At 43.1% G+C, this 16661-nt stretch overlaps 1 protein-coding gene across 2 annotated transcripts; it reads left to right on the top strand.

Annotated features, from left to right (window-relative positions):
- The first annotated feature begins 8385 nt into the window (after positions 1–8385).
- On the top strand, positions 8386–16542 carry LOC115024492 (testicular acid phosphatase homolog). 2 transcript variants are annotated; one of them, XM_029456103.1, is made up of 11 exons: positions 8386–8802; positions 9844–9939; positions 10653–10739; positions 11775–11930; positions 12202–12300; positions 13813–13908; positions 14353–14485; positions 14778–14860; positions 14980–15086; positions 16007–16188; positions 16410–16542. In XM_029456103.1, the coding sequence occupies exons 1-11, from the start codon at positions 8713–8715 to the stop codon at positions 16517–16519; spliced, it is 1239 nt and encodes a 412-aa protein (XP_029311963.1). In that variant the 5' UTR covers positions 8386–8712; the 3' UTR covers positions 16520–16542. The 2 variants fall into 2 exon arrangements, with proteins under 2 accessions (XP_029311963.1, XP_029311964.1); XM_029456104.1 differs by lacking the exons at positions 8386–8802; positions 9844–9939; positions 10653–10739 and adding an exon at positions 11372–11488.
- The last annotated feature ends 119 nt before the right edge of the window (positions 16543–16661 follow it).

Raw genomic sequence — 16661 nt, 5'->3', positions numbered from 1 at the left:
GTAAAAGCAAACAAATCAGATACTTTCAGTGAATAGTATAAAAGTGTAAAAGAAAGTGGATTTGGGTTATGTTGCTGACATCTGAAGATGCAGTGCACTAACTCATTTCTGTGCCGGTTATGAATGTGCAGGGCTTCATTAACACATCATTATAACTAGTTCTTATCTTGAAAGGGTCGACTAAATCAAGCTTTGCTTCACTGTGTTCTGCACTCTTTTTTGTTTTCAGTTCAGCTGCATGTTCCACATTTGATATTTTTAAACTAATTTTGGACCCCGCGGTGAGGTGGAACTGTATCGACTATCACAGATGTCCACTGCGCAGTGCAAGTCCAACCCACGTTACGAAACAGCAGCCTCGAGGGATTCATGTAACAACAAATGCATCAGCCATGAAGCATGACAGTGAATTTGAATGATATGTTTGTATAAAATGTTTGGGCCTTAAAGCAGAGAGATTGAATTTGAAATGTCTTAGGGGGCACTATGTAAAGTCATTTTCTTGAATGTAATTGCACTTGGCTTGTACTCTGGTCTCCAGAGAGCTCAGTCCCCATGAGACTTCTGGGAATATAATGTTAAAGGCCTGTATGATGAAATTGCAATAGAAAAGACAGCTGCAGTATATTAAGGTTACATTGTAGTGTTTTCTGAGGACTGTAACACAAAGCAAAACATAATTGATATAAAACCGAATGTTCTGTAACACCTTGGGGTGACTAATGCTCAAGCAAATTATTAATATCTGTGTTTCTCAGCTTGTGGTAATAGTGAGCAAACATACAGTGTTTTGTACTGTATGTTTGAAAGAGGTAAACTGAAGTGAAGGGAGTGAAGTGAGCAGAGAGTGTGTGTGTGCAGCAGAAATGAGTATTCACAAAAGATGAAAGAGGAATGCATCAAATGCATTTAGAGCATTCTGTGATCGAGGCATGACTGTTATGTGATGGAGAACGGTCATTTTGAAATTACAAAAAGGTGGAATTAAAACATGCCCCTGCAGCATAAAGCAACCGTATTCCACGCGAGGTGCGTTGATCAACACAAACTCCCCCTTGTGATTCCGAGTGTACTAAAAAGAAAAGGAGCAAAACCGGAGTTCTGTTTGGAAAATGTAACAACGCATCGTCGTCTCCCTTTGCACGCCTATGGTGCAGTTATTTTCTAGAAATCCACTGCGCCCGCACTATCCTCTCCTTTTCCCTACGCTGTCTTTTCCCTTCAAATTCAATAACCTCCCAGCTGTGTATTCCTCCAGGGATTCCCCAGCTCCCCTTGGCCCACAGACAGACTGCAGAGTCTGTGGGGAACCTGACACAACATAAACTCCACTGTGAAGCAGAGGTGTCAGAGTCTGTGGGCTGCTTCTCCGCTGATCGAGGAGCCATGAAAATGTGACAGCCTTTTATTTTTTCACACTTTGAAGGCTGCAGCAAAAAAAAAACACATGTGTTTAACACGAGCGTAGTGTGTTGGATGCGTCCGTTGTGGGCTGCAGTCATAGCAAAACAAAGAAATTCGGTGGCCTATTTAGGCATTGTTTATGTGAGGACGGACTACACAGAACCATTAGCAAGCTTAGCTCGGACTGAGAATCCAAAGTATTACGGAAAGTGTGAGGAAAAGACGACAGTGACCCAGTTGGACCTACTTTGTGTCGATGGATAAAAGGGAAAGCAGAAGCCTTTTGATTTAAAGTCTGCTCTTTGTTTAAAGATTCAGTCTTTGACTGTTATTACATGAAACTATGTTGGTGAATTATGAGCTTACTACTGATGTTCTCAGAGGGCTTTCTCATACTGTACTGAACATATTTTGCTTTTGTTTCAGTCTATATTTAGATTCCCTCTCTTCTCCCAGTATCATCAAGAGCCATGCAGCAGATCCTTTGGATTTGGGAATATTGTTTCCTTCCTCACCCAAAAAATCTCAATTAATAATCCAGAGAGAGAGAAGATGCACAAACGGGAGGTTATATTGGTAGGCATTTACTTCGCAAGCACTCAGGAGCACTTGTAAACTCCAGACAGGTCTTCACCTCTTCTGGGGATAAAACACTCAACCTGACCAACAAGACATGTCACCCGGAAAAAAAAATCTATGTTTGTTTGTCGTCCCACTAAACGCTGCTGAAGTCGATGTGGAAAAGAGCTGTCGTTGTATATGTGTGTATGGGCTCAGATAGATTTTTTCTAATGGGCAATTACTGGAAGAGCTATTAGTTTTATGTATTAGTGTGTGTACTTGTACTATGTACATGTTAATATGACACAGGGAATTACATTTCATAATTTAAAATGTTAAAAAGCAGCAAATTTAGAACAATTATTCAGATTATTTCAGAGACTTTAATTTGCTAGAATGGGTCAGAAACTAAAATATCTCTCTTGATACTGAAATACAGTTAAAAAATAAAAAGCTACTTTATAATGCGCTCAAATCAAATGACATGTTACCAGAAAAGGCACATGAATATCTCACCTTGCTCGTTTCACTGTAGGCCTAGACGAGATTTAAATTAATATTTTCATATGCATATTTTGTTTCCATTATACATTACGAACAGAAACTTCCTGTGTAATTACTGGAGGATGGTACTGTATGCAGCAAATTGCTCCCCAGTGCATGCACTCCCACACACAAACACACTTTTCAGGCACTGTGCTGATGTTGTTATTAGATTATTACACTTACTTGAGTATTGATTTACCATAACTGCAGATAGGGGTAATGTTTATACGGCGCTTGGTTAATGTTGTGTGTGTGGTAATGGGGTTTTGCTTTTTATTGCACTCAATTATATAGTGACTTTTACTTACCCTGTTGATGCTTCAGTAACATCCACATAGTCAGCTCTGGCAGTAATTGTTAAATGAATAGTCATTCTGGGAAATATGGTTATTTGTTTATCGCTGAGATTTAGATGAGATGATTGAACACAATTAAAAATGTGGAGCTGCAGCCAGCAGCATGTTAGCTCAGCTAAAGACTGGAAACAGCTAGCCTGGCTCTGTCCCAAAGTGTAACGTCACATCTCTGCTGGTCACGCTGACGATGAGACAACTGGACTGCACGCATACATACATTCAGGGTCATGGGTAAAAATTAACTAAATGCATGCGGAAATAAAATATGTTGTTGTTTTTTATCCAGAGAAAGTAGAAATTAAAATGCAACTAAATCAGCTCTTTTATTGTTAAGCATAATCAGGATTCTTTGTGTGTGTGTGTGTGTGTGTGTGTGTGAAAGCCTGGCACTGATTGTGCGAAATGTGCTTGCCATCCCAGCATTGAGAGCAGCCAACGAAAGAGAAGTTTTCCTCGGCTGGATTTGTGAGAATGCAGAACCCAGCTTATACCAGAGTAGAAATAAAGCACTTTAAAGTAAGTGACCGTGTAGCCTGTGTGTTTAATCACGGGTTGGGTAACGGGACATATTAATGGGTCTGGTAGGGTCCGTGGATTTGAACTGGACCCGTGCAAGACTCTGGTTCGATACATTACCCCCCGCTTTAAAAACTATTCTTTATACATTGATTTTTTATCACCTTTACTCATATCTTCCTTTACAGGTGCAGGAGAATATGGCTATCAGATATGACAAATTGTCTCAGAAACTGCCCTGTCACTCTGTCTGTCAACATTGTTGTGGCTCTACGCAGGACATCAGCACGTTGGGCATTTTAATGGGCATTGACCAAGAAAAAGGAAAGTCATGGACACTCCTGGCATGAAAAACACAATGACATATGAAGGCTGAACAAACTCATCTTTCTATTTCTCCCATCTTGCTTATTCTCCTTTTGTCCTAAAGAAGGACATTTTTGTCCCATGGGGGATAACAATATTGACGTCAAGAGATGAGTTATTGATTGAGAGGAGAGGACAGCGAGACAGTTGACATGCAGCAGATTGTACTCCAGGTATCGGGAAGCTTAAGCATTCATACGTGTGTATGTGTGGCATGTAATAAAGAATATTAATTTCAGTCCGGGCTGATATGCATCTGTTCCGTTTTGTACAACATGTCAAACCAGACAAACACGTGTATTGAGGAAGAGGAGGATGTGGGCGTTTGTCTGCTCTGCAGGCCACATGAGCTTTGCTGCTCGCTCGCTACATATCTTAACATGTTGGGAAATTGATGCAACACTGCTTTGTACTAACGCTTTGTGATACATGTGTGGAGATAATGAGATTGCGTTCTGCCCTGATTGAATGGGATGATGACATCGATATGAAATTGCTCTTCCCATGGCCTCTGTGCATATTCCACACAGATGCATATTCTTGTCTTGTGGGTCATTTGACCTGCATTGGTTTGCACTGATGGAATCATTGGAAGATAAGCACACAGGAGCTCAGCCCTTCCATGTAGAGACGCACTGAACTGTTTCTGTTTCCTTCAATTCAACTGGATGCAAGCTCTGCAGAGTTAGTCAATGTCACCGAGAAAAACAAAAAGAGCCAAAGAGCTGAGCGTAGATAGTTCTCATGTATCATTTTGTGGGAGATGTGAATGACAACATACAGAGCCAATAGAGTCACACGGAAAATTATGCAAATGCGGATGTGACATGAGAGTGTGCGCCCAGCGTGATGCGACGAGAGGGGAATTCACCAACACTTGGCTGCTCTGTCGCTGCTGCTGCTACCATTAGCATTAGCATTAGCATTGTTCACACATCCTCTCATCTTAGGCCGCTTCCACACCCCTCCCCCTCCCTCCTTACCCCCATCGCCCCACCACCACGTCTCCATCCTCCCCTCCTCCTCCACCTCCTCCTCCTCCTCCTCCTCCTCCTCCTCCTCCTCCTCTCTGCCTGCGTCCTCTCTTTCCTGTTCTCGCTGCGGTGTTGCTATAGCAACGGAGAAATGTGGGAATACCTCCGTCCTTCAGAGCGCGGGAGAGAGAGAGAGAGGGGTGAGAGAGAGAGAGGTGTGAGAGAGAGGTGATAGAGAGAGAGAGAGAGAAAGAGAGAGAGAGAGAGCGAGAGTGAGCTTGAGGCTAGAGGAGAGAGTGAGAGAGAGAGTGTCGTTGGCGTTCGTGAAGAGGGGTGCAGACGCTATCGAGACCGGCTCACTATTATCAGGCTCGCGATTCCGCTCGCTCTCGCGTTCCTCTCGCTCTCTCTCTCTTGCTCGCTCTTCTCCTCTCTTCTCTCTCTCTCTCTCTCCCTCTCGCTCGCGCTCGCTTCTTGTCGCTCTCTCTCTCGCTCTCTCCTCTCTCGCTCTCTCTCTCCCTTGCTTTGCCTCGCTCTCGCTCTCTCGCTCCGCTCCGTTTTTGCTCGCTCCCGCGCGCGCCGCTCTCGGTTTGTTTGCGCGCGCGCTCCCTCGCTCGCTCGCGCCGCGCGGGTCTCTGCCCTGCTCTCGCGCGCCGCGAGGGTTTGTTGTGGCGCCTCGCGCTCGCTCGCTGCGCTCGCCGCTCCGCTCTTTGTCGCGCCGCGCTCGCGCGGCTTTGTGTTTTCTCGCTCTCTCGCGCGCGCTCGCCGATGCTCGACCCTCGAGTCTTTGGGTAGACAGAAGAAGAGACAAGAGGAGAGGAGACGAGGGAAGGAAGTGTGGAAAAGGACTGTTAATTAAAAGACGGAGAGCGAGTGGCAGTGACTCACTGCCTGAATGGACACCATTGCCTGTCACTTAGCCCCCTGACTCCGAGCGTTTGTCCCCCTCCTCCACCACTCGCTCACTCCCTAAAAGCTACCCTCCCATTGATATTCAGTCTCTGTGATGAAGAAGACGCCACTGTTATCTGACTGGAGGGGGGGGGGGGCGGTTGCCGGCGTGGGTGGGTGGGGGGTAGGGGTGGATTTTGACTGAGATGGCACCGTGTCGCACAGCCATGGCGTAGCTTCACGCTGGGCCCAATGCACGCCATTTGTTTGACAATCCATGTGTTCTGGATGTCTCCATTTGTAGTGAAGCTGCAGTTTCCATGACAACGCCCAGACTGAAATAGCACCCCGGTTTCCTCCCTCTCGCTCTCCTCCGCTCACAACACACTCATAACTGTTCATTCTACCAGGCTGAGATGTCCCATACTGCTCATCTCCATTCATCATATGGATTGAAGCACATGAAAGCACCCCCAACCCTAACCTCCCCAACTGTCACCATCATCACCTTCACACACACACACACACACACACACACATGTGTGCGTGCACGTGCACACACACACACACGCACGCATCACTTCTCCTCCCACCTCTTATCTCCCATTTTCAGTCTCTCGGTCGCCCTGCAACAGATTCTGTCAACATGCATCAACCTCTGTGTTGCCATGACAACGGTCTTGAAAATCACTGCAATTATTTCAACAAAGACAAAAACACTACGGCCACTTGGGGGAGAGGGAGGGAACAAAAAGGATGGCATGTGTGTGTGTGTGTGTGCGTGTGCGTGCGTGCGTGCGTGTGTGTGTGTGTGTGTGTGTGTCTTTGTGTGTGTGTGTGTCTTTGTGTGTGTGTGTGTGTGTGTGTCTGTGTGCATGCGTGTTTAGTGACCCTTCAATGAACTGTATCAACTGTAGCACAAATGTGCATACAGTATGATGATGTATACATGAATGTGTGTGTGTATGTGTGCGTGTGTGTGTGTGTGTGTGTGTGTGTGTGTGTGTGTGTGTGTGTGTGTATGTGTGTGTACTGTATGTGTGTCTCTTGGCCTTATACGGTGTGAAACTCCTTTCTTCCCGCCACCCGGGCCCTTGAGTATGTTGTTCTGGAGATCAGTGCAGGTGGATTCACTGACCCATTTACACACGTGTATGGTTTCTCAAAGCCAACCTGCTCCAAACATGTGTGTGTGTGCGTGTGTGTGTGTGTGTGTGTGTGTGTGTGTGTGTGTGTGTGTGTGTGTGTGTGTGTGTGTGTGTGTGCTATAGACAGTGAGAGGGAAAGAGTAAAACAGATGGGCAGAGAGAGATCTGCACAGCGGTGGAAAGTTCACTAAGTATTGTGCTTTGACGTACTTACACTTTACATTCTTTCCAATGTGTGCTACTTATTCCGCTACATTTAATACTGATCACCATATAGAGTATTTGAAATGAGTTCTAATAACATGTGCCCAATGTAAAATTAATGAGTATGTATTAAAAGCAGACAGTTTGCATTATAAATACTGTCAAGTCCGTTCTGTATTCAAAGCTCAAGGCTGTGGCTCCCAGTCCCATGTCCATGAATTCCTAATGAAGATGTAAATCTTTAAACTGACCATACATATATAGTTTTATTGTCTAAAACAGTGGGCATTGTAGTTTTTACCAAACATTACTCCAAAAGGAGAACATTGTCTATTTGTTGGGGACTATTTTCAGCCACAAATGTGATGCATTAGTGAGTATTTACAGCCTTTACAATGCCACTGTTTGTTGTAACAAAGGAACATGTCACCCAGTGCAGTGGTGTGGTTTAGTCACATGTTTTTAAATAGTTTTTGGATGTCTATGGCACAGAGGAATAAGGTGATGAAACAGGATTTCCAGACTTATCCTTTAGGTAAAATGCTCTTTTACTTCCAATCAATGTCAATTAAGTCTGAATTTCATGTTGGGTACATGAATGTTACACTGACACGCCTGTGAATACTGTACTGTGTCTCACTTAGCACAATAGATCCTATCTTACACTTATCAACTATGATGTCAACGCTGTATAGCTCTAAATCTTCACACTCACTAATCCCATTGTATCCCATAAAGCTGCTTTGATACTAACAGATACTTACATGTGTGTCGAGTCAGGGAAAACACTCCAGGCCCTGTCATTTTGGGGCCAAACCCACGGCGGATGACACAGCAAGTTATAATGAGTGTTTGTGGCCCCGAGCCAGTGTGTATGTGTGTGTGTGTGTGTGTGTGTGTGTGTGTGTGTGTGTGTGTGTGTGTGTGTGTTTATGCTGGTAGGAGTACAATTTGAGAAGCCTGTCTTAACTTAACCCATTTCTTTTTCATATTGTTTCTCGGTCCTTAAGAAGTGGAATTACCACGTTGAGGGGCTAAATACGTATCCTTATGTTCAAAAGATGACTCAGATATGTCTGCCGAGGGGTGGCTGTCGTGCCATTGCACAGCGGGGGATTGGCAGAGACAGTGATTTGGACTTGAGGCGACGATGAAGTAGATTGGGATCAGAAATCCATGTGGAGAGAGAGAGAGAGAGAGAGAGAGAGAGAGAGAGAGAGGAGAGAGAGAGAGAGAGAGAGAGAGGAGAGAGAGAGAGAGAGAGAGAGAGAGAGAGAGAGAGAGAGAGAGAGACGAGGTCAGGTAGGAGGGCTATAAAAGCACTCCTTCCTTTACTGGAACATGCACTTAATGTCAATCCGGGTATAACTGGAGATTTGGGACGCACAGCAGTCCTCCTCTGTCTCTAACTTGTTTGACTAAAACAGCAACATGTGTTAACAAGTGTGCTGAGGTAAGTGCATGTGTCCATTTACATGATCTGCTAAATCTCTTTTGACATTGTGTTGTACTCGTGCTCTACTGTACATCCTGGATGTTTGATTCAAGTTGACATAAATACTACTACAGAGCTGTCAAATGTTAGAAACAGATGACCAAGCATGCGTGTTATATGACACACTTTGCACAACCTTTGACTAAAATGAAAATCTGCTCCTAATGGCAATTTAAAATGAACATTTCTTGACATGTTTCCCTTCCTGTAAGCAGGGGATATCTGTGAAGAGAGACTTCCAAGTCACAAACATGTGGAAGTTCCAGAAAAGTTTGCGCTGTTTGTTCCTCCTCTGCTGCATCTGCTCGACTGAGTGCCGGGTGCTGAAGTTTGTCGTAGCTGTAAGTTAACCCAGCTGCTTCTTCTTCCTGTGTGCATGTTTAACAATGATAACATTTCAACATAGTATTGAAATTTCACGGTAAGCAGTTTATTATAGCATTTTAATACAATCTGGAAGCCACTTTAGATCACATAAGACTGATATGACATCGTGCATTGTTGCTGATTACACTGTATTTTTCTGCTCAGGGAGCATTACTGTATTTACACATTCATGTGACAAAGGATTACTTTGAGCCTAAACTCCAACAGTGTCAGGCGTATCTCTCGCAGACACTACTGCTCCGCTATAAACCTCTTTACGTATCTTTCTTTCACACCATAATTCAATGGTAGAAAAAGACAATTCAAAGATTTAAGTGAAAATCACAAATGTTCTTCCTGATGTGACCTCATATATTACACTTACAATTGGCTTACAGTATATATATATATATATATAATATGTCTGTTTTCTGTTACATTGGCAGTTTACAATTTAATCTTAATTTTATCTATTTAATTCTAGTACTGTTAACTGTCTCATTATCTGTTTTTATTTTTATATTTGTAATTATTTGCTGGTAATTAATTTCTTGAATGTGTTTTAATTCAACTGTTTCATTCTTTTTTAGTAGAGTCAAGTTTTACTTTCAATAGGAAGGTGTTTTGTCGAGAATAATCTCTGAAAGCAAAAGCACGACTTGACTTTGTGGTTTTCTTCTTCTTGAGGTTTTACATCCAAATTGTTTGTAAAGTTCAACTCACTGTGGCGCTCGCGAGGAGTGACTCAGATGATCCAGTTTAATCAACCTGTGTGTCACGTCACCGCTCAGAAAGTGAGTCCTCGCGTTAATAATACTAACGCAGCAGCGCCGGCGTTGGTGTCAACAGAATGACTCTTCTGTGTATCAAATCCAGACTGAACCGTCCAAGAACACAGGTTTCTATTTGTGACTCGTGTTTCGGTGTGTGTTTCTTCCTTAAGTGCGGAGTGTAATGTCTGGCACGGCAGCGTGGTCGTCTGAATCCATGTGACATAATATGTTATGACTTTTAAGGTGTTCCGACACGGAGATCGATCGCCTATTGAATCGTATCCCAAGGATCCTCATGGGGAGGGAGTGTGGGCTCAGGGCCTCGGACAGCTGACTGAGGTACTGGCTGTGTGTGTGTGTGTGTGTGTGTCATCATTATCATTCTTTCAAGCAGGATTTGGCAACCACATAACCAAATAGGAAGACCTGTTAGGTGTATATAGTATATAGTATATATACACAAATATTTCAAAACGGTTTTGTGTTTTGTTTTATGTTTTTTACGATCATTTTTGGGCTTTTTCCTTCATTGATAGCACTATCAATAAAGGCATTTTTTCATTGTTAAAATAATTAATTGTAATAATAATAATAATAATAATAATATGCTCTTATTCTGTCTAATTTTTTCAAACTAAGTTTTTGCTGTGAAGCACTTTGGGCTGAAATTCTTGTATGAAAGGTGCTATACAAACACAGTTTATTATTATTATTATTATTATTATTATTATTATTAGACAATAGAGTAGAAATGGTGAGAGAGGGGATGACATGCAGCAAAAGGTCTAACTCCGTTGAGCCCTGAGTTGTCTGTGTTTTGTTGTAGACTTTTAATTAGACTCCTTCCTGCTGTGACAGACGTCTGCTCTCGACCAATAAGCCGGTTTACAGTGAATACATGCATCATGCTTTAGGCTCTGGGAGGCCTTGTAGAATGACTGAAATGTGTTAATATATGTAAATAAGTCAAATTTGACCTTAAATCTGACAAATCTATACAGCGAAAGGTCAGATTCAACAAAGATTAACGGTGCCCTCAATTTCCCTTTCAGCTCGGCATGCAACAACAGTTTGAGCTGGGCAGGTTTCTAAGGAGGCGTTATCGCAACTTCCTCAGTGAGGACTACAACAACAAAGAGGTAGGTGTATTTGGGCACGTGTGTGTGTATGTGTGTGTGTTGAATTTCAGTTTCTTTCTGGCGTCCCCTGTGAGCCTGCGTGCTTCGGTATCACCTAATGCCGTTGTCATGCGTGCCCTCGGCCCAACATGTGAAATCATGTGTTAAGCCGCCGTCTTTATTAGCTGCAACAACGTACACGAAGTTAATTAGCATGCCTCATATTGGTTATGTCACAACCACGGCCTTTTAATATGTTGTAACATGTGGGGTCATTTTGCTCCTGGGCTCCATGCACGGTACAGTTGGCAGCATGTGTGTTGGGCTGCACGCTCAGCATACCATCATTATGAAGATCTGATTTCCGCTTTCTTCTCCTGTCTCTGTTTTCTTCACACTCACTGTCTTCCTTTTATCTCTCGCTCTGCCTCACCCCTCCCCTCTCTCTTACTCTCTCTGCATCCTTGCGTTCGGTTCTCTTCTCCCTCTCCTAAATAACACGTAATTACCACCAAAATAACAGCTCTTCTCAGTACCTGTCATTGGCGATTTGTCGCCCGATTCTCTGTCAACTTCTAGCGTACCTTTCCCTGCGCTGCCATGTCTGTTTAAATTTGACAAAAAGACGGGGGGGGCGGGGGGGGGGGGGAAACATTCTCGGCATCACAGGAACATCCAACCTTATCAGCGTGATTTACTGTGTGCAAAAACCTGACACGGTGTGACAGAGAGATATAGACGAGCGAAGGCTGATGTCAGAAGAGATCACAGTAAGACAGATCTTTCCCCGCCTCCCTCTCTCATCCATTTGGATCTTTTTCTGACTCCCCTCCTCTTTATGTTAAGGGAATACCTTAGTTGACTTAGAGGAATACAGCTCACTCATGATACACTGCTGCTTTGCTGGGTGCATCATTTGTGCATCTTTAATAAGCTAAAACAAAATTCACTTTCCAAATGCAATCCTTTTTGAGTTGCAAGTGCATGTCCACTTTCTACATCAGCGCCAACATATGGATGCTTTTTGATCTTATCTTCCCTCCATGTTTCCAACAGGTATACGTGAGGAGCACTGACTACGACCGCACTCTGATGAGCGCCCAGGCCTGCCTTGCTGGGATGTTCCCCCCAACCAGACGCCCGCCTCCCATCATGCCACAGTTACTGTGGCGGCCTATTCCAGTGCACACCACCCCCAGGGCCCAGGACAAGGTGGGCTGCTGAGCCACATAATTATTTCCTTTGACAAGGCAACCGGCCGGCAACACAGCCGAATAGAAACTTGTACAAGTTAATTCGAGTCTCCTTCTGTAGCTCCTTGTTGCAGTCTGTGTTCACCTCCGCTGTGAGCCTGCCGTGCTGTAATTCCCTCCTGTTTTATGGTGTGAAATGAACATATAATTGTGCCCAGAAGACTTGCAGTACCTGCAGTAAATGTGCATTATTTCCACTGATGTTGTGCTGTTGTTTTCGATTTCTCAAGCTGCTGAAGTCTCCGGGCAAAGACTGTCCAAGGTTCAGAGCGCTGATGACGGAGACCTTTGAGAGCGATCACTACCAGAGGTTCCTCAGGGCTCATCAGGTGAGACAAACCACAGAAGAAGACAGTCATGGAAGAACACTGGACCGTAACTCATCTGTTCAATGACGCTCTGCTCACAGCTCACTTTGTGTTAAACATCTCTTTTCCATGAGTCATGCGCCCGTTAACCACTAAAAACGTGTTTGTTACTCTGTTGTTGTTTTTTAATCGTTGGAATTATATAATCAGAAGTGCTGTGAATAATACGTCCCCTTCACCTCAGCTGCTTCTTTTCTGCTTATCTGTGCCTTGATCTGTAAATTAACAAACACCGTGAAATGCACATTCGTGTAAAAAAAAGTGAAATATGTGCTTCACAGTTGCTGGTGCCAACGTTATCAGCACCTCCAGTGGACGTGTTAGTTCTGCTGTAGACATCATGTCCTCTCAGTGATTTTCTCAGGCACGGTGACTCCAGTGCCTCGAAAAAGCTGCACAGTGCAATTTCTCTCACATTCTCAGAGACACTAATTAACGGTTGGATTGAATTAGATTAAGAATTACAATGAAAAGGTTTTAATTAAACTGATTCCCATGTGCTGCCTATTAAGGTGGTGTTTGAGATCAGGACAAGGCCTCCTGCGTTGAATCTTTACACCCTCTGCTGGAGACACAGTACCTGCAAGGTGGATGCAAGAACCAAGATGGTGCCATTTTTCACTGTGTTGTCTGAGCAAAGGCTGAATATACAACCATCACTGAATAAATGAACAATACTAATCCGTACAGTGAATCAACTAATGTTTACAATCTTCAATGCATCTGCAAAAAACAATCCAAAAAAACTTTATTATCCATAACAATGGTCATTTCAATGTTTGTTTGTTTTTATCACTGAGAAAGATGAGTTGCTGTGATGGAGAGTAATACGTGCTGCACCTTGAGACACTTTTATTCTTAACTTAAGTATTTTAATTGTATGGTAATATACACCTACGTATTACCTTTCAGTGGGAAATATTGTACTTTGTACTCCACTGTATTTATTTTACAGCAGATTAGGATTTAACATGATAAAATGTCCCTTGATAAATGTATAGAATATGATTTATTGTTTTAGATTAAACCAGCATTTCTGGCTTTATGACGCCTTACAAAGAAGCCTTGTCTAGTGTGGACCCCTTGTCAAGTGTCACAGCTCATTTAAATGAGCTAAAGAGGCAAATGTGTCAAATATTTTACAGAAAAGCAAAATCTGTATGCCTCTGCCAACCAGTCAAGTTGCAAGTTTACATGCATGTCCGTCCAAAATGTCATTATTTTTAAATGGTCACAATTAGAATATGAATTCTTGAGCTATGGTGTGTGAGGTCACATTGACCTTTGACCTTTGACCACCATATTCTAATCAGTTCATCATTGAGACAACAGCAGGTCAAACTGGCTCCACGTCTTCAACAGTAAAAAACTAAATGCAATTTTGAATGAACTGAATCACATTATGTTGACACTTTTACATGAGTAAAGGATCCGAGTATTTCTAATGTTGTAACTCTTTTCTGCACATTGCAGTACTTTGTGGAGGGACTTTCCAACCACACTGGCTACCCCGTCTCCAAACTGGTTGGCAAAAAGATATGGAGGGTGTACGACACTCTCACCTGTCAGGTATACTTGATGTTTCACATTCATAAACACAATTATACTACCTGTATTCTGCAGAATACATATGCTTCAATTACTGATACAAACACCAGCTGCACCAGAAAGAGGGGAAAGAAAAGGGATCTGTTTAATTCGCCTGCAGAGAGATGAAGAGGGGGCTGGAGCGTGGGGGAAATCATTTATATACATACAGTAAGACATGAATAGAGCAACATATTGAAATGATAATTAAAGCTTTATGAGATGGGTGGATTCTAGGCCAGGTTGAATACGCTCATTCACACTTGCAAAATGATCATCTGTTATCTTCAGACCGGCGCTAAGAATAGCCGGGATAATAGAAACGATGAAATACAGCCATTTAAAAAGCCCTTTGTTGCGATTCATGTGTTGTGCAATGTGATTATTAGCGTGATGCAGGGTAATGAATGTTATTTTCTTGTGCAGAGAATCCATAACTTGACTCTCCCACGCTGGGCCACCCAAGACGTTCTGGACACCCTGAAGAGAATTGCATCATTTGAGGTCATGTACAGCATCCTCAGTCACAAGCGAAAGGAGAAGGCCAGGCTCTCGGGAGGTGAGGATTCACATTAGAGAGAATTAATTGAAAGCACTGTGAGAAAGAAATATATTACAGTAAATAAAACTCAGTGTGTGTAACGTTGTGACTGCTGGCAGAGGCTTTGTTTACGCCTCAGACAGTGTAAAGTGCTGGGCCGGGCTTCCCAAAAGCATATTAGCACATATGAGCTAATGGGAAGGAGATGATTACAGCGCTAAGACAAGATGCTCAGTAAGGTCAAAACGATTGTGCTGGTGTCTGGGAAAATTTCATTTGCACTGTTGACACTGATGTGTTAATTTACCAGGGGTGCTGCTGAATGCCATCCTGAGGAATTTCTCCAGGGCTGTAGAGCAAGGGAGCACTCTCAAATTCATTATGTACTCAGCTGTAAGTTCAACGACTGGGCACACACACACACACACACACACACACACACACACATTTAGAATCTCTCATGAAAACTGCTGTTTCACATTTCCTCACCGCCTTGATGTTTGTCATTCCAGCATGACTCTACCCTCATCACCCTCCAGGCGGCTCTGGACGTGTACAACAGCCTTCTTCCTCCTTACGCTGCCTGTCAACTCTTCGAGTTCTACCAGGAGTATGATGGGTAATGACGTCCTGCCTGGTCTTTGCATATTTAATTACCCATTTTTCTAGGTCAGATGGCCAAAACACACCACATTTTTGAATCCCACTGTTTTGCAACACCAAACCCTTCCGAGTACATTTTTCTGTTTTTTTTTTAACTTTTCGATTTGATGTGAACCTGCCAGCCATCCAGGACTGCAGGGGCCAAATTGGGACATGGCAAAAAGAAAAAAAAAGACCTAACACTTGGTAACACTTACTATAAAAACCACCATTACATGTTCAAATGGCATTCGGAGCATTAATATAACAGCAAACAACTGCGTGTTCTGTAATCCGAGCTTCTCTGTGCTTTGTAACCTGTGATGGCCGCTCTGCACAGCGCTCAAACCCACGGTGTTGTGGCAGAAACATAGAGGCCCCCCCCCCCCTACCCCAGGTTGACACTGTTAGCCCTGTCAGCACCGTTGCTGGTGTTTGCACTGTTTCCTCTGTTAGCACTGTTAGCTGCTATCCGCCCGCTGAGCTGTCGCCATGTTGAGAGCTGTGTGGACTCAATCACTAAGCTCTGAATTCCCCATTAAGAACCTTTAATAAATGGTAAATTGATAGTTAATTAGTTAACTTGAGTTAGTGATTATTTTACTGTTAACGAACAATAAAATGACAATTAATAATGTTTACTAATTATTAGTAATGCTATAATTTATGCCATTTTATTGTTATATATGTATTTGTTAATGATAATGATGTTTATAGATGCTTTATAAAGTATGTGTTAACTATTAAGCAAGGTATTATAATCATCAGCTGCACATTTATAATAGCCATCAAAAATAATGTTTATAAACGGTTTACAAATCAATAATGATGAAGTTCAACTTAACTATTATCACAAGTTTGCGTCATCACATTTTGTTTATCCTCATAATTCCCCAGCTCTTATTCTCTGGAGCTGTATTACCGCAATGACTCCAGGCGCGACCCGTACCCCAACCCGGTGCCAGGATGCAACGGGTTGAACCTCTGTCCTTTGTCCACGTTCACTGAGCTGGCGCGGGACGTGGTGGCAGAGAACTGGGAGGCTGAGTGTGGCTTTCGCACAAGATTGTCAAGCACAGGTGAAGAAGTAGATTTTTGTTTGATATTCTCGTGCTTGCAGTGACTTTAACACATATTTCTGGCTAATACTTTGCTGCATTTGTTTATTCCTGTATTCACTGCAGGGACTGGTGTGGGGGATTGTGAGCACAGACTCTGCTTTAAAAATATCAAGGCTTTTGGAAATCTTCCAAATTTTCCACATGCACATGTACCTAAACAAGATTGTTGTTTCCCACAGGTGTCATAACAGCCCTTGCAGTGGCTGTGGGTCTCCTGGCAGTGGCGCTGTTGTTCAGCATAGGAGTGGCAATCCGCAGGAGGAGAGCAAACTACTCCAGGGGGGTGTAGTGCAGACGACTGTAACACATGTGCCAAAAATACAGAAAGAAAGTCTAATAATAATCTGCCGTGTATTTTAATATGTTAGATCCTGATTGGGTGTTTGCGGAGGAGCTTGTTTACCTCTTTACTTCTTCTTTTAAGTTATGTT

This window comes from Cottoperca gobio, chromosome 19, assembly GCF_900634415.1.
Source record: "Cottoperca gobio chromosome 19, fCotGob3.1, whole genome shotgun sequence".
NCBI lineage: Eukaryota > Metazoa > Chordata > Actinopteri > Perciformes > Bovichtidae > Cottoperca > Cottoperca gobio.
The sequence above is the reverse complement of the archived record's forward strand: the minus strand, read 5'-3'. Positions and strand labels throughout refer to the sequence as shown.

Coding starts and splice junctions, on each gene's coding strand:
- LOC115024492 (XM_029456103.1), top strand. CDS start 8,713: ATGTGGAAGTTCCAGAAAAGTTTGCGCTGTTTGTTCCTCCTCTGCTGC. Junction 10,740..11,774: donor AGGACTACAACAACAAAGAG/GTAGGTGTATTT, acceptor TGTTTCCAACAG/GTATACGTGAGGAGCACTGA. Junction 14,861..14,979: donor AATTCATTATGTACTCAGCT/GTAAGTTCAACG, acceptor TTGTCATTCCAG/CATGACTCTACCCTCATCAC.